At 50.2% G+C, this 21734-nt stretch overlaps 1 protein-coding gene across 1 annotated transcript; it reads right to left on the bottom strand.

The window, feature by feature from the left end:
• Positions 1-2988: 2988 nt before the first annotated feature.
• Positions 2989-20655, bottom strand: JPT2 (Jupiter microtubule associated homolog 2). The gene is made up of 5 exons (XM_071570686.1): positions 20566-20655; positions 13181-13329; positions 12078-12220; positions 6058-6103; positions 2989-5329 (listed from the first exon to the last, which is right to left on the bottom strand). Exons 1-5 carry the CDS (start codon positions 20607-20609, stop codon positions 5145-5147), a joined length of 567 nt encoding a protein of 188 aa, XP_071426787.1. The 5' UTR covers positions 20610-20655; the 3' UTR covers positions 2989-5144.
• Between the last annotated feature and the right edge of the window lie 1079 nt (positions 20656-21734).

Here is a 21734-nt window from a genome sequence, read left to right as displayed (position 1 = left end):
GCTGTCCCTGGCTTGGCTCAGATGGATAAAGGTCAAAGCTGACCTAACAATAAGGAGGCAGAGGATGAGCTTTACTGCAACAGCACCTGCTCACCTCCCTGGGCACATCCACAGCTTCCTCCTACTCAGCTCTTTCCAGTAGTGTCTGCCCCCATGACAGGAAAGCCCCTTCCACTTCGCTTGTCTTCCCCACTCATGCTGAACATCTGTTGGGATCCCAGAGCTCAGCTCTGAGCAGCTTCCTACAAAGCAATTGCGTGGCTCTACTTTGCTTGAGCTTGCTTGAAAATGAAAGGGTGGCCTTCACAGTGATCATCACAGTGCAAGAAATGGAAGGAAACAATCAGGGGGTTTTGTTTAATTTTTCTAGTGTTGCACTGATGATGTATACAGGTAACTGAACCCCCACCCTGTGCTCCAAGCTGTTCGTAGGCTCCAACAATATTCTCTGGCACAACACTCAGTGGATTGTGACTTGTAAAATAGAGACTGTGAAGGCTGAAAATGGACATGAGTTCAGGCAACTCACACTGAGAGGGCCTTGGGCTGCTCCTGAGCCCCAGAGCTCCAAGCAGGCAGAACACAACACTGACACAGTGAGCACACCTTTACATAAGTCTGGGGGAGGAGACAGTGGAGGATTTCCCAGTTACTTTGATAAGACCTCTGTGCTGCTGATACAGCTGAACACAGAGTGGTCTGGGGCTTTGGCTTACCTGGCACATGGCACAGACCCAGCAGCAGCTGGGCCATGGAGAGGCCAAAGGCAGCACAGCTACTGCTTAAAGTATCTGCAGAAAGTGGTGGGTAAGAGACCAGAATTAGAAGGTGGTTGGAGTTATAAAGGCTGATGGGTAAAGCAAATTCCTGCTGTGGTCAGTGCTTTTGACTTGCTTGAGGAGGAGGAGGAGGAGGAGGTCCTGTCAAGCATTATAAGGAGCTGCAGCTTGAAAGAAAGGGAAAGTCAATTTGAGAAGAGATAGTCTTCATCCCCAGAAGCAAGATAGAACTGTGAAAATAATCAGGGCTGTTAATTTAGCCTAATAATTAAAACCTGCTTTTCCTGCTCTCTATGTGTGAGAAGCAGGTGGTACCTGGGTACAGCCTGGGCAGCCAGCTCAGCCCGCTGGGCAGCTGCTGCCCATCAGTTCTGGCCAGCAATGAATCATGACCCAATCCTGTCCTTGCACAGCTCATACCCAGTAATGACAGACAGCTCACATGTGCCCAAGTCTCCCCACAGCCAGGATGTGGCAACCCCACTTTATTCCTTAAGGAAAATAAACAACGAAGAACTCCATCCTCAACCTTTAATCCATCCCCTTTGCCACAGCAAAGCAGTACAGGGATTCATCAGAGCTTCAAGCTGAAGTTCAGCAGGAGACACATCAGAGGGCTTGGCCAATCCCTGGGTGGCCAGCTGGGTTCCAGGCTGTGCAGATCCAAGTTCCAGCTGAGCACACTCCAGGTGCTGACAGGCATCACACTGCCCTCTCCAGTCACCCAGGCAGCCAAGACACCTGGATGTCCATGCACTGCTGTGATCAGACTGCACATAAGCAACTCCAAGAGCCTTCCAGGGAACATACCACAGCAGTGACTCATTTAGTGCTTAAATAATTACCTCCACACAACAATCACTAGATAAGCCCCAAGAATGTACACGGGATATCCCAAGTCTAATTAGCCTGAATAAATCCTTCAAGAAACCCACAGTAATGCTGCTTAGAACACCATCAGAGAGGACATTAATCTTCCTCACTGGAGTGTGGGGTGGGGCGTTAGGAGTGATGCAACACACAGGCAGGAGCAGACAGTGCTTGCTCAGGAGGTTTTGCTTGGCAGCCACAGGGGAAACACACACTGCTGTGGGCCAGGCGGGTTCCTGGGAGCAGGAGGGTGGCACAGCAGCTGGGCTGTCACCAGAGGGGCGCTGTCCTGCACAGCAGACACGGTGACACGTTTGGGGCCTGAGCAGAGCTGTGCCTACAACCACACCAGACTCATTCCATGTGCAAGTCCTCCTTTAACCACTGCCCAGGCTGAGCTCACTGTGGATACTGTGATTTTCCTTCCCACACTCAAACAGCAACCCAGGTAACATTCTATTATCCCAAGTCCTGCCATGGTCCTTGTGGGTCCCTTCCAACTTGGCCTGTTCTGTGATTCCCTGAAATCTGCAGTTTTGGGGAAAGCAGGGAGGTGACACAGAGGTGCAAAGTGAGGCTACATTGTAATCTACTGGTGCAGCTCAAAGGAAGGACAACCCTTCAGTGCTGATGTCTGTCCACCAAGGACATTCCCAAATTCCCACACTGTGCAGATCCCACCCAAAGCACTCCTCAGAGGAGAGTTCTGAGCTGTGAACAGCCAAACACAGAAGGAGCTGTAGGAGTGAGGGCAGGCTGGGAGGGCATCACTTCAAGCTCAGGGATGAACTCCACAGACACAACACCCCGGCTGAGGTCACTGTGTGCAGCTCACCCAGAAGGGCAGTTCCTGTTGCTGCAGTTCCCCCTGTCAGCCAAGGTGGTCTGGCACGTGAGGGGGGTTTTGTGCACTCACTGGAAGAGCAGAAGGGGGGGTGTGACTTCTCCATATCTAGAACATCCTCTGCTCAAGGGGAATCACTACATTATTCTACATTAAGTAGCCTTAAATATTTAAAATATTCGAATCTTTAAGTCTATTTTACAATATTGCTGAACAATGTAAGAGAATCCCTGTGTGATACAGAATATCATGGAATGTTGCCCCCAAAAGTCACTGAACTGCCCTTGCCCCTGTACCCCCCTCCCCAGGGACAGGAGGTGTCTGCCCTGTGGGCAGCTTTGGGCAGGACATCCCAGCTCCTGAGCACAGTGCCCTGGATGGAAGGCCTGAAAATATATCTGCATTTTTTCCCAATTCAAACAATAACATCACCACTGTATCTACACTGAGGTAATTACCAACTGATTTATAAAAGCAGACATCTACAGCACACAATGGAGTAACAAAATACAGAGGTTTATTGACAATTGCATGTTCTCTCATTTCATTTCCAACCCCTTTCTGTCCTGGAGAAACACTGACATCAATCTTGACGAGTTGAAAACATTGTTTCGATTCCAAAGAAAGAAATGCAAAAAAATTAACACAGTTTAACTAATTTAAGGCCTAGTTAGAAGCTGCTGTTTAAAAGAGAGGCACTGCAGCCAATGCACATCAGGTACTAAAGATGCCAAATGCTCAATATTGACATCAACTAAAGCAGAGCCTGCAGTGCAGGAAAAGCAGCCTCGGCTGGACCTTCCCACCTGACAGGCCCCTGCCAAGTACTGGAACAAGGAACTGGATGTGTGTGAGACAGCCAGAGGCTGCAGAGAGCACAGACTCGGGAACAGCTGCTGGGAAATACATGTTTGGAAGCAACAAAGATCCATTCCAGGGTTGCTGTTGGAATCACTGCCTTGTTTTCCTAGGAGGACAAATAATGGGCAGCTCCAAACCAATGTGAAAGGTACAAAGGCATTGAAATCCCTGCTTTCCATGGCAGTTTCTACCCTTAGCATTGCCCCATATATGTCACGATTTGAAAAGGCAACTCGGTGTCCGAGCAGCCACCCACCCTGCTGGCACAGGGACCTGCACAGCCTGGGCAGCTCCACCAGCCCAGGGGGTTCAGCACCTGGCCCAGCATCCCCCAAGGGCAGCACCTCCCAGGGAACCTGGGCTGAACAGCAGTGGATGTACAGGTAAGGCCACTTGTTCTTTGGTGTACCTGAACAACTCCTGTTTTGATATGTCAGATTTAAAAGGTCAGTATTCAATACATTGAACCATAAGCACCTACTGTTAACATTCATGTATCAAAGTTCTGGGTACAATCAAAAAGTCCATTCAGAGAACAAACTCTACCCCAAAAACGTCTGTGCAAAATATGTACATCTTCCAAACATGATTTACGATAGTCAGCACTAACAGGAGGTTTGTATTGCTAAAGTCTTTGTTTTTCCAACTAGGATAGTCTACAGCAAAACCAGCTACAGCTTGGTGAGAACCCACACAGTTCTCCCAACCTTACCAACAAAAATCTGAGGCAGTCAAAGGTAAGGCTGACCCAAGACGAGAGAATTCACTAACAGAGTCAGCACAGACAAAACAAACAGGCATTTCACTGTGGTGGAGACAGGAGAAGTCCTGGTTTCCACAGGGTGCAAGGGAAACCCTGTGACAAAGCTAAGGCATTTCTACAAGGCTGGGTGGGCACCTTGGCACATTCTCCATGGTAACTGTAAACTTCAAGTCCCTCTGTTCAGAGTACCATAAAGCTACTGTTGTTTGCACCCACATCTGCACCAGAAAATGTGCAAGCACTCACCAGGACACGTTAAAATAAAAGTCTTCTACAAGCACCCACATGAAACAGAATGTTGGACTGCCATGTGTCCAGAGCCAGCCACAGTAACCAGCAGTTACCAAAGGCATCAGACAGGCCTGAACACCTGGGGAGCAGATAACCACAATCTCTATAACATACGATAGTTTAGGAGTATAAAAGAAACTTCCAGCATATTCTGTCCTTGTATCAGCAATCATGTGCTGCAAAGCAAGAAAGGAGAAAGAGAACCAAAGCCTGAAGACACGTCTAACCATGGCAGCACTGCTTGTTCCCGTGGGACACACTGACATTCACGTGGCTGCAAGTGAGCCCACGCTGTGAATCTGCATCCCCTGCCATGGGGAGAGCCCAGCCCACCTGCTGCACCTCAGAACCTTCAGGTGTGACCCCCAGGCCCCTCCCCATGCACAGCCTTTTGACATGTTGACTGTGTGGCTAAGCCTGACTCCACAGGAGTGTCCTGAGCCATGAGCGAGCTAACAACAGTCTGAGGAACTCACCACAAAGTAGCACTGACCTTCCACAACGTCACACCAATGTCCCCTCTGCCACCCACCCAGGCAGGCCAATGCTCGGATCTTCCACAGGGCACCCATTCCCTCCCCAGCCCTCCCTCCCCACATCACTGGTTACCCTTCCTACCCACCTAACACAACCCTCCTCCATCGGCTAAGAATCTACCCACAAGCAATAGTCTATGAACTGACCCCCACAGAGCAGTTTCTGTGCAGACTCAGCAGGGACAGTGCCCTGAGCACCCCTAGTAGAAGGCAATGCTGGACTTGCCCCCTGGGGGGTTGAGCACCTTGTTGTGTGAGCGTGGCCGTGGCCCCAGGCGGGGCTCGTGATTGTCTATCTTGGGCTCGGGCTCTTTGCATCGCTCCTCTTTGCCCACATCTTTTTTCTCGCCTCCGTCTTCCAGCTGTGGTTTGACATTTTCTGTGGCTGCATAAAAGACAAGGGATGAGATCATCAGATCACCACTCTGCAGTCCACCAAGTGCCTCATTTCTGGGGGCTCCATCATTTCCCAGGCCTCCCACCCACAGCACGCCAAGGTTTCAGTGTCTGCTCATTTTCCCTGAAGGGAACAGGTGCTGAGAAAAGAATTTTACTGTTCACAACAACTCCTCTCTTCCTTCAGTGCTCTTTCTGACAAGGATATGGAGGCTGAGCAATACACCTTCAGGATTATTTTGGCAGTTTCAGGAAATTAGGAGATACAATGTACCAATCACTCCTTTCATACTGAGCTTGAAGCAACGTTCCCATCATTCTATAACAACTAGCTGAGCAATAAAACGTTTTTTCAGTCAGCTATTTGTTACTTACAGCTACAGAAGGTCCAGATTACACACTTGGAGGAGATGGCAAGGGAAGAAAAATTAACCTGATAGGATGTTTTTCTCTACAGAGATTCCATCTATATCTATATATACACACATGGTATTCAGCAAAGCATAAACACACAGAGCATCAAGACTCATGCCTGTGTTCTCCTCAATAAGAGGAAGGGAACCATCTCCCTGAGATGAGCAATTAGATTTGTGACTAAACCTCTCACTTATTCTAAAAACATGAGGCCAAGGCTGGTGTTCAAATGGGAGCATAAGAAACTGTTCCTCAGAGCTTATCTTCTCAAAGAGAACAGAGGAAGGAAACTCTCTTGCTGACCTTCCAGCTTCTTTGGTGTTTCATCTTCTTTCAAGACAATGTGATCCTGCAAAGAAATCAAGAGCTGTCTTAGTGTATTATCGTTCTCAAACAGCAAGTCTGTCACAAAAGCTGCCTGAACGTTCTGCTTTGTTTCTGATCTAAGTCTGTATGTTGATCCCAGGCAAAGCAAACAGCTGCAGGCACTGTGGGCAGCTCTTCACCCCCTCCACTGCCCCAGAACCCCAAACAAGGGGGACAAATCCCCTGCTATGGTCAAGGTGCACAACTCACTGAAACATGGGCAAAGGGGCCACACTGCACCATCAAAATGGCAAGCACAGCAGTGCTGGGGTAACAGCTGGACTTGATCTCAGAGCTCGTCTCCAGCCTTAAGGATTCATTGATTGTAAGGTCTGGAATTCCTGCCAAGCACCTACTACCACCCAGGAGAAGTCTGGAACACAACTAGAACACAAGCAGCCCGTGAAGACCCTTTTTATATTCAGCAATTCCTGCCTTCAGCAAGTATCCCAACAGGCAGGGAATAAACAACACCCTTAAAACCATTTCCCCAACAATCCCAACTGACTGTCAGAAATGGACTTCAGAGAAGTCTGTTTTCCCACCCATGAAACTCAGCTTGCAGTACTTTTTGTAAATATGTCATCTCCTTCCATCCCAGTATTTCCCACAATTCCAATACTCTAATTAAAGACACAGGAATTTCTGAAGTGTTGTCCTCTATTTAGCTGGGAATTCATGTTACATTTCTAAAAATGAACAGTGACCATCCCAATAAATGGGTACAGAGGACCAAAGCAAAGCCCACTCCTGACAACACTGAGCTCCCCAAACACTAGTCAGAAAGTGCATTAAAAGTTACGCCTTTCTTGTACACTCTGTTATTAATATTGTTGCTGTTCCTGTTAATTTCTTTTTCCATTGCTGTTCTCAGTAAATTGTTCTTTTCTCAACCCATGATCTTCACCTTCTGTGCCTCCAACGCTCCTCTCCAGCCCCACCACGGGGAGGGCACAGGGAGTGAGGGGCACAAGGTTTGGAGCCTTTCAGTGGGAACACTAAATTGGGGGATTCCATACCTAAACAACAACAGCCTCATTTTGCACCCAACATGGGGCATGAAGGGTTGAGATAACAACAGATCTGTGCAGAGTGAGCTGGAAACAGATTTGATGTAATCACTTACTGAGTTAGGTAGGGAGCCACAGGTCACAGTGTTGCTCAGTTTGCTCACATGGTTGTGGTACCCAACCTGGATCTATTCCCATCTATGCAATCTGTTCTCCTTGTGATGGGATTTTTCCAAGCAGGGAGAGGGATCAGGATTGCTGTACTGTGGAATACTCATTTATGACATGACAACACCAAGGGCAATGAGGGTCATTTGGGATGTGTGTTCAGGGCTGCTCAGGGAGGCCTGGGCAGATTGTTCACATCACACTCCCCAAACTGCCAAGGCAAGTGCCACGTGCTGACAATGGTGGGAATAACCACCAGCTGGCACTGCCCAGAACACCATCCTGGGCCTGGAATGTGACAGACATTTCCAAACTGGCCTCACCTACCCCCGGGCCAGAGAGCAGGAGGTGATTGAGTGGCTGTGCCATATTCCCTGTGGTGCACCAGCCCCTGGGAATGCTGAGTGGTGCAATGGACTGTTAAAAACCACACTGAAAGCAGTGGGGGTGGGACCTTCAAACACTGGGATGTGCATTTAGAGGAGGCCACTCAGTTAGTCAACACTCAAGGTTCTACCAATCCAGCTGGTCCTGCCCAACCAAACCCACTCTGTGCCAGAGAAGGGGACCAAGTCCCTGTGGTGCATACCAGGAATATGTTGGGGAAGACAGTTTGGATCAGCCCTTCTTGAAGCAAAGGCAAATTCATCCGTGGGACTGTGTTTGCCCAAAGACCCACCAAGTCCTTGAGTTTTTGCACCTGGGGGTAATGCAGAAGGACAGGGAAATGCAACATGTCCCTTAAGGGGATTTGATTTTTGGGTGAGAACAGTCTGTAATGTTGAATTGTATGATACTGATTGCTGAATGGCACTGTCCTTGTATGCCAGAACTGCCATGGACAGTGAGCATGGACTGCTCCAGACACACCAGTGGGGAGCTCCTGATGCACCTGCAACCCCCTGACAGCACAGCAGCCCTGAAAGATATCCAGGATGGACAGAACCCACAGTCATGGACTAAATGAACTCAACAGACACCTTAAGGAGCAGCCACTGACTATGGAAATGACAAAACAGATTGTACAGAATAAGGGGTAAATAATGTTCTGGTTCTGGCCAGGACAGGGTTATATTTTGCAGTAGCCAGGAGGGGCATGGCCAGAACCCTGAAGTTATTCTGTACCACCCCACAATGTGTGCAGGGGTAGGGGAGATGAGTCCCTTCCAGGCTGGGCAGTGTGGTGGGCAGTCAGGGCAGCACCAGTCCCATGTGCTGAGTGCTCAGGTGGGAATCATTCCCCTCTCTTGTACACTCTGCTCTTAATATTGTTGCTGTTACTGTTCCTTGTCTTACCTCATTGCTGTTTCCAGTAAATTGTGCTTATCTCAACCTGTGATCTTCACCTTTTGTGCCTCCAATTCTCCTCTCCAGCCACCACAGGGGACAGAAGTGAGTGGACACAGATGGGCACAGGTGGGCACAGGTGAGACACAGGTGGGGATGGAGGGCACAGGTGGACACAGGTGAGACACAAATGGACACAGGTGGGCACAGATGGGCATAGGTGGGCACAGATGGGCACAGGTGGGGATGGAGGGCACAGGTGGACACAGGTGAGACACAAATGGACACAGGTGAGCACAGATGGGCACAGGTGAAACACAGGTGGGCACAGATGGGCACAGGTGGGCACAGATGAGACACAGGTGGCACAGGTGGGGATGGAGGGCACAGGTGGACACAGGTGAGACACAAATGGACACAGGTGAGCACAGATGGGCACAGGTGAAACACAGGTGGGCACAGATGGGCACAGGTGGGCACAGGTGAGACACAAATGGACACAGATGGGAACAGGTGGGCACAGATGAGACATGTGGACACAGGTGGGCACAGGTGGGGATGGAGGGCACAGGTGGACACAGGTGAGACACAAATGGACACAGGTGGGCACAGATGGGTGGTTTGAAGCTTTTTCAGTGGGAACACTAAATTGGGGAACACCATTCCTAACCCACTGCAGTTTCACAGGATGTTAAATCTCCATGCTGTCTGACATGAGATTGTCAAAACACCAACATAACAGCTACTCACTTATTAGGATCCACTCAGAGTAAGGCAGGAGTTTGTAAATCTGCACATAGGGCACTTAAACACAGAAATAAAGTAACTGACAGTGTATCCTGCTTTTTCCCACCCCAGATTTGGTCATAACTACAAGCAACTATTACATATCATATATGTACAATATGCAAATATATCATACATATATGTATCATACATATATATGTGTACATATATATAGATGTATATATATTTAACTGTATAAAATATGTATAATAACTGTAATAACAATGACAGTTATCACAGTTGCAAAGAGATCTTTCAGTCCACCACAAATGAAGTGCCTGCTGGGCCTGCCACCACAGGTGATGCTGAGCTCACTGTTGCTCTCTCAAGCCTCATCTCCTGCTGAAGTGCCTCCAGGGTGACTGCAGGTACAGGTGCTGAGCAGAGATGAAGGGCACAGCCAGGCCACACCAAGGTTTATGGCTGCAGCTCACTGGGGTTCACCCAGTTCCCAAGTATGACTCAAGAGCAGCTCTGCTGAACTGCAGGGTAAGAAATATCTCCTGCCTATCTACCTTAAATGCCTCTTGGCTGTGTCAAGAACTTCACCTGCACCTCACTTACAGAAAGATCAAAGGGTTTTCTCTCCTTTTTATTTTTTTGAACTCATATCCAGAGTCTAATTAATACTTTGTCCCAGTTCAGCAGCTGGGACCAGTTTATCCCTGTATGGGTGTGACCAAAGCTGTGCATTCCAAACCCTCTGGGCCATTTCCCAAGAACTGTTCCCAATGGCCCATTGGCAGCAGCTGCCCAGGGCACAGCTGAGCCCTCAGGCTGGGAGCTGGCTGGGAAAGAAGCCTGGCAGAGGAGCTGGGAGAACTGCCCTGCAGGGACTCCTTGGCACCTCCACACCCACCTGAGGGCTCAGCTCTGCTCAGGGGCCAGCAACGATTCCAAAATCCCCTCTGACTGCCAGAGTCAGATCCCCCAGTGCGGAACTCCCTGCCCTGGGGGAGGCACTGGGGGCTCCCACTTGGACCTGAGGGGAGAGAATCTTGGGGGTTGGAGACCTCTGGGACCACTCATTGGATCCAGAGGAGGAGCAGAACCTGGACAGGAGGAGCCCACCACTCTCCACCAGACTGTGCCATCATCTGCACCAACAGGTTTGTCCCTTCCTTTTCCTTTGGACTCGAAGGAACCACGTGGGGCTGTCGAAGGTTTGGCTGAGCTGCTGCCAACCCTGGACTGGCCCCCCTTCCCCCTCCCAGAACTTTCCCAGCAAAGGAAAGGGAAAAAAAACCTGAAAAGAAATGCACTCTAAAGAAACTGAACTGAATAAAAAGAATAAATTATATTTTCTAACATTCACAAACCACACTGTATACACAGTACACAGGATCCCATCCCCAGGGGAAGGGGAAGGGGAAAAAGGGACTGATTAACCAGAAAATAGGGAAGACACAAACCCAAACTAAAGAAAACAAATGAATCAAAACAAACACAATTAAAAACCTCAAGGAAGGGGAACAAGAATGAAACAATCTCACCCAGGACAGGAGAACCACCAACAACTGGAGGGATCAGGCTGCAACCACCCACGAGCTCCCCAGCCAAGGAAGGAAAAACCAATCTAAACCCTCCTCCCCTGCTACATGGCAGACACCTGTGGAATACTTGTAACTTCCTTAGATACAATGGTTACCGAGGAAGCCATGGGGCAAACCATTACAGGGGCTCAGCACAGAGACCACCAAACCCCCCTGTGTTTGTGCCCCAGGGGGTGGGTTACACTGCTGGGTTTGTGGGTTAAAACCCATTTCCCTTTGTGCCATTGCATTGATTGTAATATTGTTATTAAACTGTAACTCTGACTTATAATCTCTTTTGTGTTGGGTTCATTTCTCCTGCCAGTTTCCCTTTAAACCATGTTATGGGTTCACCAAGGTGGGCCTAGATTTGGGCTCTGAAGTCTGGACTAGGCTGAAGCTGTCAGCTGACTTGAGCTGGGCTGAGCTCACAGCTGACCTCTTCTAGCCAGTAAGTTTGTGTTCCATACCACATTCCAACATCATCTCCAGGGCAGTAGGAACCAGTGTGGGAGTGGTTAAGGCAGTGGCTTCTCAGCCCTCCTCTTGGGAGGACTCACGATGGTGCCCCAGGGGGGATGGAGAGGACCAGGCCCACCACTGGCTCACAGGGTACCTCAGGAAAGTAAAATGTGTTGTTCTGGGTCTCTCCTATCTGCTTGGCTTTGTCTCCCTGGGAAATAAGCTTCTTCTTAAGTAATGTGTAGTTAGGACAGTAGAATTTGTGTGTTTGTTAAGAAGTTGAGGTGGGGAACTTGTTGTTGCAGACTTGTGTGAGTGTATATTTGTACTCTCTTCTAATTGTCTCTTTCTTTCTGTAAAAATATATGTAGATTTAGTATAAATGCAGTTTGAAGTGTTTCTTTCCTTTCCCCTCTCTTTTCCTCCCTTTCCCTGGTGTTAGGAGGGAGGCTTTTCTCTCTGTGCTTGGGGGGGTTGGCAGTTGCTTATCTCAAACCAAGACAAACCAGCACATACTTTTCCAGCAAACTGCAGAGATCTGATATACCCAAATAACAATCCACAAAAAAGACTTTGAGAATAAAACTAAGTGACAGTCCCCCCCTGCACAATCGGGGTCTGTCCTCCAGCAGAGTGCAGGCCCTGCACTGTGCCAGTGACAGGCCCCCTGGAGCTGGTGGCTCCTGCTGTGACAGCAGCAGAGTACAAATACCTTGGGTTTGTTGGGATGTGCTCGCACCACGCCGGGAGACACGGGAGAGCCGAAGATGTCGCTGGTCTTGCCACCAGGGGGGTTCAGACGTGGGCGGGGCTGAGCACAACCAGAGTCCTCAAAGATGCCACTTTCTTTTCCTCCTGAAAGGCAGTGAGATTTTTTTTTCTAGCTGACTTAGTTTTATCACTCTGTATTGAAAAATAAAGAAATAGTTAAGAATTCAAGGACTTGCACAGCCCAGCTGCCTGGGGTGCTGTTTCTGGTTGCCTGGTTGAAAAGCTTTGTTACAACAACCCACAGTGGGGCTCAGGCTCAGGGCTGAGGTCACTGCAGCTGACACAGCTCCAGAATAGAAGGGAAGTTCTGGCCAGGTGGGGGTTGGTCTCTTCTCCCAGGCACTCAGCAATAGGACAAGGGGGCACGATGGGCTCAAGCTCTGCCAGGGGAAATTGAAGTTGGAGAGCAGAAAGAATTTCTTTGCAGAGAGAGTGCTCAGGCATTGGAATGGGCTGCCCAGAGAGGGGGTGGATTCCCCATCCCTGGAGGTTTTTCAACTGAGCTTGGCCGTGGCACTGAGTGCCATGATCTGGTAAAGGGACTGGAGTTGGCCCAAGGGTTGGACTTGATGATCTCAGAGGTCTTTTCCAACCCAATCCATTCTGTGATTCTATGGATGTGGCACTGAGTGAGGATCCACCACATCTTGATCCAACCCCACTGTGATCACCAGCCCAGGGCACTCCGTGCCCTGGGCTGGTGATCACAGTAGGGTTGGATCAAGGGTTGGATTGATGATCTCAGAGGTCTTTTCCAACCCAATCCATTCTATGATTCCAGAATGTTTCCTTTAATCCCTTCTTAGACCTCAGTTTGGAAAGAATTAAGACCTGGATGATATGCTAAGAAGTCTGTGAACATGCAGACCACTGAAATATTCATGTACTCAGAAGTCTGAAGAGATTTGTTGTTCAAGCCTTCTCAATATGCAAAAATGCAGCACAAAAAGACAGACAGGTCACAGTGTTCCACTTCAGGAACATGACACAGTTCTGTGCTGCAATTCAGAGCTGAATCACACAGAGAGAGGGGGCAGCTCTTACCTGGAGGGTTTGTTCTTTTTGGAATGTTCTGAGGTTGTTCTGATGCCCCAAAGATATTGGATGCCATCCGGTGTGGCCTGCTTGAAGAAGACACTTCTTCTGTACTCCCAAAAACATTACTGGAACCTCCTCCAGGGGGCTTCAATACCCTGCACCACAGAATAAGGAGCAAGAGAGACAAAAGCTCATTTAAAATTTATAGAATTCAACATATTTGATGTTCCCTTCCCATTCTCCTTTGTATGTAACTGTTCTGACTTTAGATCAATTCAGGCAATTCTGCTGTGCCAAGAATCTACTTTTCAGGGGCTGTTCTAATAAAATATTCTCAAGTTCAGCACAAATACTGCCAACCTCTTGGTCACTCAGTGTGATCATTAAGCAACCTACAATTCCTTGGAATGATACTAATAGTGCCAGCAGCACCAAGGGCTGCTCTCTCTGTGGTGTTCCAGAAGCAACAGAAGATTAGGAGAAGCCAAATGACTGCTTAGAGTTCTAAAAATAACCATTACAGAATCACTTTCTGCTACACTGCACATACCAACTCTGCACCCACGACACAATTCAAACCCAACCACTTTTAAATAAAAGCAGACAGTTCAGAACTACTAAAAAATTTCCTAGTCTCAACCACCAGTTATCACAGAGCTGGTGCAGAGTTTAGAATGGAGAGGTGGAATACAAAAAAAGCCAACTTTTTAGTGGTCATGCTGTAAATCCATTAAAACCAAAACTTTGCACCAGAAGGCATCAAATGGATCTGCAGGAAAACTGGAGGTTACAACAGAAAAAATTGATTGACTTGTTGGAAACCCACCAAAAGTCAGGCTTGTCCTTGAGCAGCAAGTCCACACTAATGCCCATGTCTTGTTCAACAGACTTCAGGTCCTGCCCTGAAAAGGAACTGAACCACTATCTGGGAGAAGAATGAGGGGAACTAACTGAAAAATTAACAGGAAAAGCACAGGGAAGTGATGGATTCTGATGGAAAGCAGCACAGCAGGAAAGGCCCTGGGGGGGCTGGTCAGCAGTGGCTGAACATGAGCCAGGTGTGCCCAGGTGGGCAAGGAGGCCAAGGGCACCTGGGCTGTACCAGCCATGGCGTGTCCAACCTGTCCCTGTGCTGGCACTGCTGGGGCACCTCCAGTTCTGGGGGCACTTCTGGGCTCTTCACAACAAGGACACTGAGGGGCTGGAGCGTGTCCAGGGCAGGGAATGGAGCTGTAGAAGGGGCTGGAGCAGCAGGAGGGGCTGAGGGAGCTGGGGGGTCTCAGCCTGGAGAAAAGTCTGGGGGTGTTTAGCCTGGAGAAGAGGAGGCTCAGAGGTGACCTCAGCACTGTCTGGAACTGCCTGAAGGGAAGTTCTGGCCAGGTGGGGGTTGGTCTCTTCTCCCAGGCACTCAGCAATAGGACAACAGGGCACGATGGGCTCAAGCTCTGCCAGGGGAAACTGAAGTTGGAGAGCAGGTGGAAATTCTTTGCAGAGAGAGTGCTCAGGCATTGGAATGGGCTGCCCAGAGAGGGGGTGGATTCCCCATCCCTGGAGGTTTTTCAGCTGAGCTTGGCCGTGGCACTGAGTGCCATGATCTGGTAAAGGGACTGGAGCTGGCCCAAGGGTTGGACTTGATGATCTTGGAGGTCTTTTCCAACCCAATCCATTCTATCATTCTGTGAAAAGGAGGCTCAGGGGGGACCTTCTCACTCTCTGCAAATTTGGGGCCAAGGAGGGGTTGGGCTCTGCTCCAGGGAACAGGGACAGGACAGGGTGAAACAGCCTCCAGCTGTGCCAGGGGAGGTTCAGGTTGGACATCAGGAGGAATTTCTTCACAGGAAGGGTTGTCAAACATTGGAATGGGCTGCCCAGGGTGTTGGTGGAGTGCCCATCCCTGGAGGTGTTCCAAGAAACAACTGATTGATGTGGCACTTAATGCTCTGGTCTAGTTTACAAGCAGTAAGCTAGATAAGCAACTGCCAACCCCCCCAAGCACAGAGAGAAAAGCCTCCCTCCTAACACCAGGGAAAGGGAGGAAAAGAGAGGGGAAAGAAAAAAAAACACTTCAAACTGCATTTATACTAAATCTACATATATTTTTCACAGAAAGAAAGAGACAATTAGAAGAGAGTACAAATACACACTCACACAAGTCTGCAACAACAAGTTCCCCACCTCAACTTCTTAACGAACACACAAATTCTACTGTCCTAACTACACATTACTTAAGAAGAAGCTTATTACCCAGGGAGACAAACCCAAGCAGAAAGGAGAGACCCAGAACAACACATTTTACTTTCCTGAGGTACCCTGTGAGCCAGTGGTGGGCCTGGTCCTCTCCATCCCCCCTGGGACACCATCGTGCGTCCTCCCAAGAGGAGGGCTGAGAAGCGACTGCCTTAACCACTCCCACTCTGGTTCCTACTGCCCTGGAGATGATGTCATAATGTGGTATGGAATACAAAATTACTGGCTAGAAGAGGCCAGCTGTTAGCTCAGCCCAGCTCAAGTCAGCTGACAGCTTCGGCCTAGTCCACACTTCAGGGCCCAAATCTAGGCCCACCTAGGTGAACCCATAACACCAAGGTTGGACTTGATCTCAAAGGTCTTTTCCAACCTTAATGATTCTGAGATTCTGTAACAAAATAATCTCTACAGTTACATCTACTTGACCAATTGCCCACAGTCCTGGCAGCTGAACAGCAACAGTAGCTCAGTTATACTCCTGCTAATCTGAACCCTTCCCCTGAGACCCAAACCAGCCTTTACTGTTCTACCAAGAGAACACTCACAGACTGCAAGATGTTCATCCCACCCTACCTGAACACAAGTCAAACATCAGTGAATTAATACAATTCCTCCTCTCCCCAGGTGGGACAGCAGCTCTCCAGGTGAGTGATTTGACACACATCAGATGAGGTTCCTCTGAGAGCCAAGAGCTACTCCAGGTTAAGATTCAATCACACAAAAACAGAGATAGAATCATAGAATGGATTGGGTTGGAAAAGAACTCCGAGATCATCAAGTCCAACCCTTGGTCCAACTCCAGTCCCTTTACCAGATCATGGCACTCAGTGCCATGGCCAAGCTCAGGTGAAAAACCTCCAGGGATGGGGAATCCACCCCCTCTCTGGGCAGCCCATTCCAATCCCTGAGCACTCTCTCTGCAAAGAATTTCTTTCTGATCTCCAACTTCAATTTCCCCTGGCAGAGCTTGAGCCCATCGTGCCCCCTTGTCCTATTGCTGAGTGCCTGGGAGAAGAGACCAACCCCCACCTGGCCAGAACTTCCCTTCAGGCAGTTCCAGACAGTGCTGAGGTCACCTCTGAGCCTCCTCTTCTCTCAGATATTTGGCTGCCCTGTCAGAAAAAGAGCTTTGTGTGCATTTCAGATCTCAGGATGCAGAAAGTAGTTCTGGGCTCTTTGGGAGGAAGGAGAAAAAAGTTCCTCCTTCAGTCTGGTAATAGTTCACATGGACAGAAAGAGCCTCAGAGGGACTGTCTTTGTTGGCCAATTTCAGTATTTTAACCCTCAGTGTGCCTGTGAATTTAATGAATCCCTTTTGCTCGAGGAGTAACTGGAATTTCAGCAGACAGGACCACTCCTTGTCCACATCACAGGTTGGATCATACAAGGCAGAAGGTTTATTTACAATTTCATGCCCATCAGACTCAGAGCCAACTCTCCTGTGCTCTGTGTGTATCTTAGAAGATCTAAACCCACTATTAAAGCAGACACTGTAAATTATGTATTTTGAGCATTCACAATGGCCCACAAACCATGAGGCAGTTTATGTATTTAAACTGAAGGAAAAGGGAACTCTACAAAAAACTAGTTTGGGAAGGGACTTCAGTTAAAAGGCTCCTCTCACAATTTTGGTGATTTTTGACTTTATCCATTTTTTTCAGGTACTTTTTTAATGCATTTAGTCCTCCTTGCATTCCAAGTACACTCAGTGTGGGAACAAAGAGATTGGAAGGAAGGAAAATGCTGTTTATGTGGCTGGAACTTGCCATGCTGTTTGCCCAACAAATGCCTACAAGCATAGGAGGGGATAACAAAATAACCACATTCAGAGTTTTTTGGTTTAAGATAAACAACCAGTCAGAAGAATCAAATTACTTCTCATTCCTGCAACGGGTTTTAAGCTCAATTGCAGAAAAAAATTCCAGAGAAACACCATTTTAAGATTAAAAGTCTTGATTATTCAGTAAAAAAAAATTCATTAGGCCTCAAAAGAAATCCAACAGTGATTACTCTTCTATTGTTCTCCCATTTTCAGCTCAGTATCCACACTAAGAAAACCCACAAATAAGCCAGAGGCATCACTGCAGGTACTTACACCCACCAACTGCAGTTTAGAGTTCACAGCCATTTGAGTTTACTTTGGTATTAGGCCAGTTTACACAGAGACATTTTTGGGTCTCTCTTCTCTGGCAGGAGAGCAGAAGGGAAAGTGTTATTTTATTCTTTTAAACAGTGAAAACCCCCAAGCCCTTTGTCCTCTACCCACCCTAACTCTGCCTTTCTCCCCCTCCCCTCCAGCAAACCCGAATCTGTCAATCCATCTGGAACAGCTCAATGGAGAGCCCTGCCCTGCACTTTAAAAGCCTCTACTAATTACTGTGTTCTCTTCTGGCAGATTTGAAGAATTTTAATTAGTTCTTCTGTTCTTTTTCCTCCCTGCATTCTGACACCCAAGTCTGAATGCCCTTTCCTCACCCTTCAGCCAACCTATGGAAGGGGAGCCAACACTATCCACTACTTCAAGTCACATAAATAAACATATTTTTTGTTCAATCCTGCCTGAAAGTTACACACTGAGGTCCCAGCAGTTTTCAGACAGTTCCAGCACAGCAGAGTCACAGCTCTGTCCTGCTTTTGCTTTTAGGAACTCTTAGACATGCAGTTCCTTGTCTATTTTGGAAAAGCAAAGCTCCCCTAAAAATATAAAGTGTCATTACTGCAGTTTAATAAACTAAAAGTGTCATTATTAAGTTTAATGAAATAAAATACCACGTGTTGTTATTAAAGTTTAATAAAACAAAGCTAGGCATTTAATTTGATTCAGCAAACCAGATGTTCACTGCACACATTAACAGGATCACTAGAAACACCTCCCCAGACAATTCATAGAATGACAGAATGGATTGGGTTGGAAAAGACCTCCAAGATCATCGAGTCCAACCCTTGGTCCAACTCCAGTCCCTTCACCAGATCATGGCACTCAGTGCCACGGCCAAGCTCAGCTGAAAAACCTCCAGGGATGGGGAATCCACCCCCTCTCTGGGCAGCCCATTCCAATGCCTGAGCACTCTCTCTGCAAAGAATTTCTTTCTGCTCTCCAACTTCAATTTCCCCTGGCAGAGCTTGAGCCCATCGTGCCCCCTTGTCCTATTGCTGAGTGCCTGGGAGAAGAGACCAACCCCCACCTGGCCAGAACTTCCCTTCAGGCAGTTCCAGACAGTGCTGAGGTCACCTCTGAGCCTCCTCTTCTCCAGGCTAAACACCCCCAGCTCCCTCAGCCTCTCCCCACAGCACTTGTGCTCCAGTCCCTTCTCCAGCCTCGTTGCTCTTCTCTGGCCCCGCTCCAGCCCCTCAATCTCTTGCCTGAACTGAGGGGCCCAGAACTGAACACAACACTCAAGGTGTGGCCTCCCCAAGGCAGAGTCCAGGGGAAGGGTCACTGCCCTGGGCCTGCTGGCCACGCTAGTTTGGATCCAGGCCAGGATCCCATTGGCCTTCTTGGCCACCTGGGCACACTGTTGGTTCCTGCTGAGCTTCCTGTCCCTCAGTCCCCCCAGGTCCCTCTGCCTGGCTGCTCTCCAGCCACTCTGTGCCCAGCCTGGAGCGCTGCAGGGGTTGGGGTGGCCAAAGGGCAGGACCTGCACTTGGCCTTGTTGAACTTCATCCCATTGGAATCAGCCCATCTCTCAAGTCTATCCAGATCCCTCTGCAGAGCCCTCCTGCCTTCCAGCAGGTCGACACTCCCTCCCAACTTGGTGTCATCAGCAAATTTGCTGATGATGGACTCAATCCCCTCATCTAAATCATCAATGAAGATGTTAAACAGGACTGGACCCAACAGAACACCCCCCACGGCTCGGGGGAGAGGGCCGGGCCCCCCGGGCTCGCTGTCCCTGCCACAGGGGATGCTCTGCCCCCCAGGCAATGCCCGGAACGCCGCCCAGCGTTACACGTGGCTTCGGAACCGCTGCGAGAACAGGCGCTTCTCGGGGACTGCACCGAGGGCAGAGCATCCTCCAGAGGCGCCTAAAACCAACTGACAGCTTGGAGCGAGCGGAACCCGGGGAAATACAAAGCATTCTTACACAGCTTCGAAACGCTTCCTTCCTTCCTTCCTTTCCTTCCTTTCTTCTTTCCCTTCTTTTCCTTCCTTCCTTCCTTCCCTTCCTTTCTTTCTTTCCTTCTTCCCTTCTCCTTCCTTCCTTCCTTCCTTCCTTCCTTCCTTCCTTCCTTCCTTCCTTCCTTCCTTCCTTCCTTCCTTCCTTCCTTCCCTTTCCTTCCTTCCCTTTCCTTCCTTCCCTTTCCTTCCTTCCTTCCCTTTCCTTCCTTCCCTTTCCTTCCTTCCTTCCCTTTCCTTCCTTCCCTTTCCTTCCTTCCCTTTCCTTCCTTCCTTCCCTTTCCTTCCTTCCTTCCCTTTCCTTCCTTCCTTCCCTTTCCTTCCTTCCTTCCCTTTCCTTCCTTCCCTTTCCTTCCTTCCCTTTCCTTCCTTCCTTCTCCTTCCTTCTCCTTCCTTCCCTTTCCTTCCTTCCTTCCCTTTCCTTCATTCTCCTTCCTTCCCTTTCCTTCCTTCCCTCTCCTTCCTTCCTTCCCTTCCTTCCTTCCCGCACAGCCTCGCGGATGGATGAATTCCCCACTTCCCTCGGTCCCTGCGGTGTGAGGGATGTGCCCTCCGCAAACACAGCAATGCGTTTCAGCGCCGTGGGGTGAAACCACAGCCCACACCACTCCTGCAGGCGCTGCTGCCGGGCTCTCCCTGCCCCTCCCAGCCCCACGGAGGGTCGGGCCCTCCCTCCATGGGGGTACCAGCACGGCGGCGGAAAGCGCCGCAGGAGCTCCAGGGCCGAGCCGAGCCGGGCCGGGCCGGGTTGAGCCGGGCAGGGCCTCGGCCTGGGGCGGCCCCGCCGGGAGGGCAGCGAGGCCAGTCCCGCCCAGCCCGGCCCGGCCCGGCCCGGCCCATCCCCCGGGACACAGCACAGCTAACCCGAGGCACGGCGAGGGCATCGGCGCTCCCGCCGCGGCCAAGAGGCCCCTCAGAGCGGTGCCCCTCCCGCCCCTCTCCCCCGCAGGGAGAGCCCCGCTGTGGTCACCGCGTGGTCCCCCCGCGGTCCCCCCGCTGCCCACCCCGCCCCTGCCCCGCTGCCCACCTGGAGCTGGGCTTGGCCGGCTCGGCCTCCCCGCCCTGGAACATGGTGGCGCTCGGACCCGCCGCGCTCCGGCCCGGCCCGCTCCCGGCCCCGCCCCGCCGGCACGCCCTGCCCTGCGGTTGGCTGGCGGAGCTGCCCATCATGCCCAGCCAGCCTATCGCACGCAGCACGCTGCCGAGGCCCCGCCCTCCAGGCCCGCCCCGCAGAGGGAGGGAAGCTTGAAGTGCCCTGCGCGTCGTTCCTTCTGCCGCCTTCCATTGGCTACAGCGCACGTCCGTCACAGCGAGCCGCGCAGCCATTGGCTGGACGGGGGCGGGGCGGGCAGAGGGAGGGTATATAAAGGCGGGCAGGGATAAAATTCGGATTTCACGGTCCTGGCACAGCCGGGAACGGTTCGCGGCCGAACTGACCGAGGCCTCTGAACCCACCAAAAAAGGTGCCCCAGGCAGACCGAGGCCTCTCAACCCACCAAAAAAGGTGCCCCAGGCAGACCGAGGCCTCTGAACCCACCAAAAAAGGTGCCCCAGGCAGACCGAGGCCTCTGAACCCACCAAAAAAGGTGCCCCAGGCAGACCGAGGCCTCTGAACCCACCAAAAAAGATGCCCCAGGCAGGTCTCCCAAAAAACCACGCAGAACGTGCCAAAAGCCATGTAGCTGCCCAGGCTTGAGGTGCAGGGAGTGCCTGGGCTTGGCAGGGGCTGTGGCAGCTGCACCGGGTGAGGGCAGGGGGGAACACCTGCTCAGGTGGTACCAGAGTTATGAGCTGAAGTAGAAAGTTTGAGAAGTTACTGGAGGATCAAAGAGGGAAATACACTGTGGGGACCATGCTCTGGCCTCCCTAGTGCAGGAGCACCAGAAACAATTCAAGATCAAGGAGATCCTCTGTCCATCCCCCAGCTGTGGAGCAAGAGGCAAATGGAGGGCAGTCCATGGCCAGAGACACAATCAAATCCTTCTTCACCCACCTCGCTTTCCCCTGGGCATCCCCTCTAGGCAAACTCAAGGGCTGTGGGTTGGATGGGCAGACTGGCTGAGTGGCAGATCCCAGCGGGCCGTGGTCTGTGGGGATCACAATTCACTTCCAGCAGTGAGAAGCCTGACAAGGTGTCCCAGTTCAGCGGGTGGGACCAGTTTATCCCTGTGTGGGTGTGACCAAAGCTGTGCATTC

Source organism: Pithys albifrons, chromosome 16 (genome assembly GCF_047495875.1).
Source record: "Pithys albifrons albifrons isolate INPA30051 chromosome 16, PitAlb_v1, whole genome shotgun sequence".
Lineage (NCBI taxonomy): Eukaryota > Metazoa > Chordata > Aves > Passeriformes > Thamnophilidae > Pithys > Pithys albifrons.
This window is presented reverse-complemented; position numbering and strand designations above follow the sequence as displayed.

What these genes read in the sequence shown, in the direction of transcription:
- JPT2 (XM_071570686.1), bottom strand. Translation starts at nt 20,609, where the DNA reads ATGTTCCAGGGCGGGGAGGCCGAGCCGGCCAAGCCCAGCTCCAG. An exon ending in CCGGCCAAGCCCAGCTCCAG is followed by an intron (nt 13,330 to 20,565) that starts GTGGGCAGCGGG and finishes TCTGTGGTGCAG; the next exon opens with GGTATTGAAGCCCCCTGGAG. An exon ending in AACACCAAAGAAGCTGGAAG is followed by an intron (nt 5,330 to 6,057) that starts GTCAGCAAGAGA and finishes TCTTTTATGCAG; the next exon opens with CCACAGAAAATGTCAAACCA.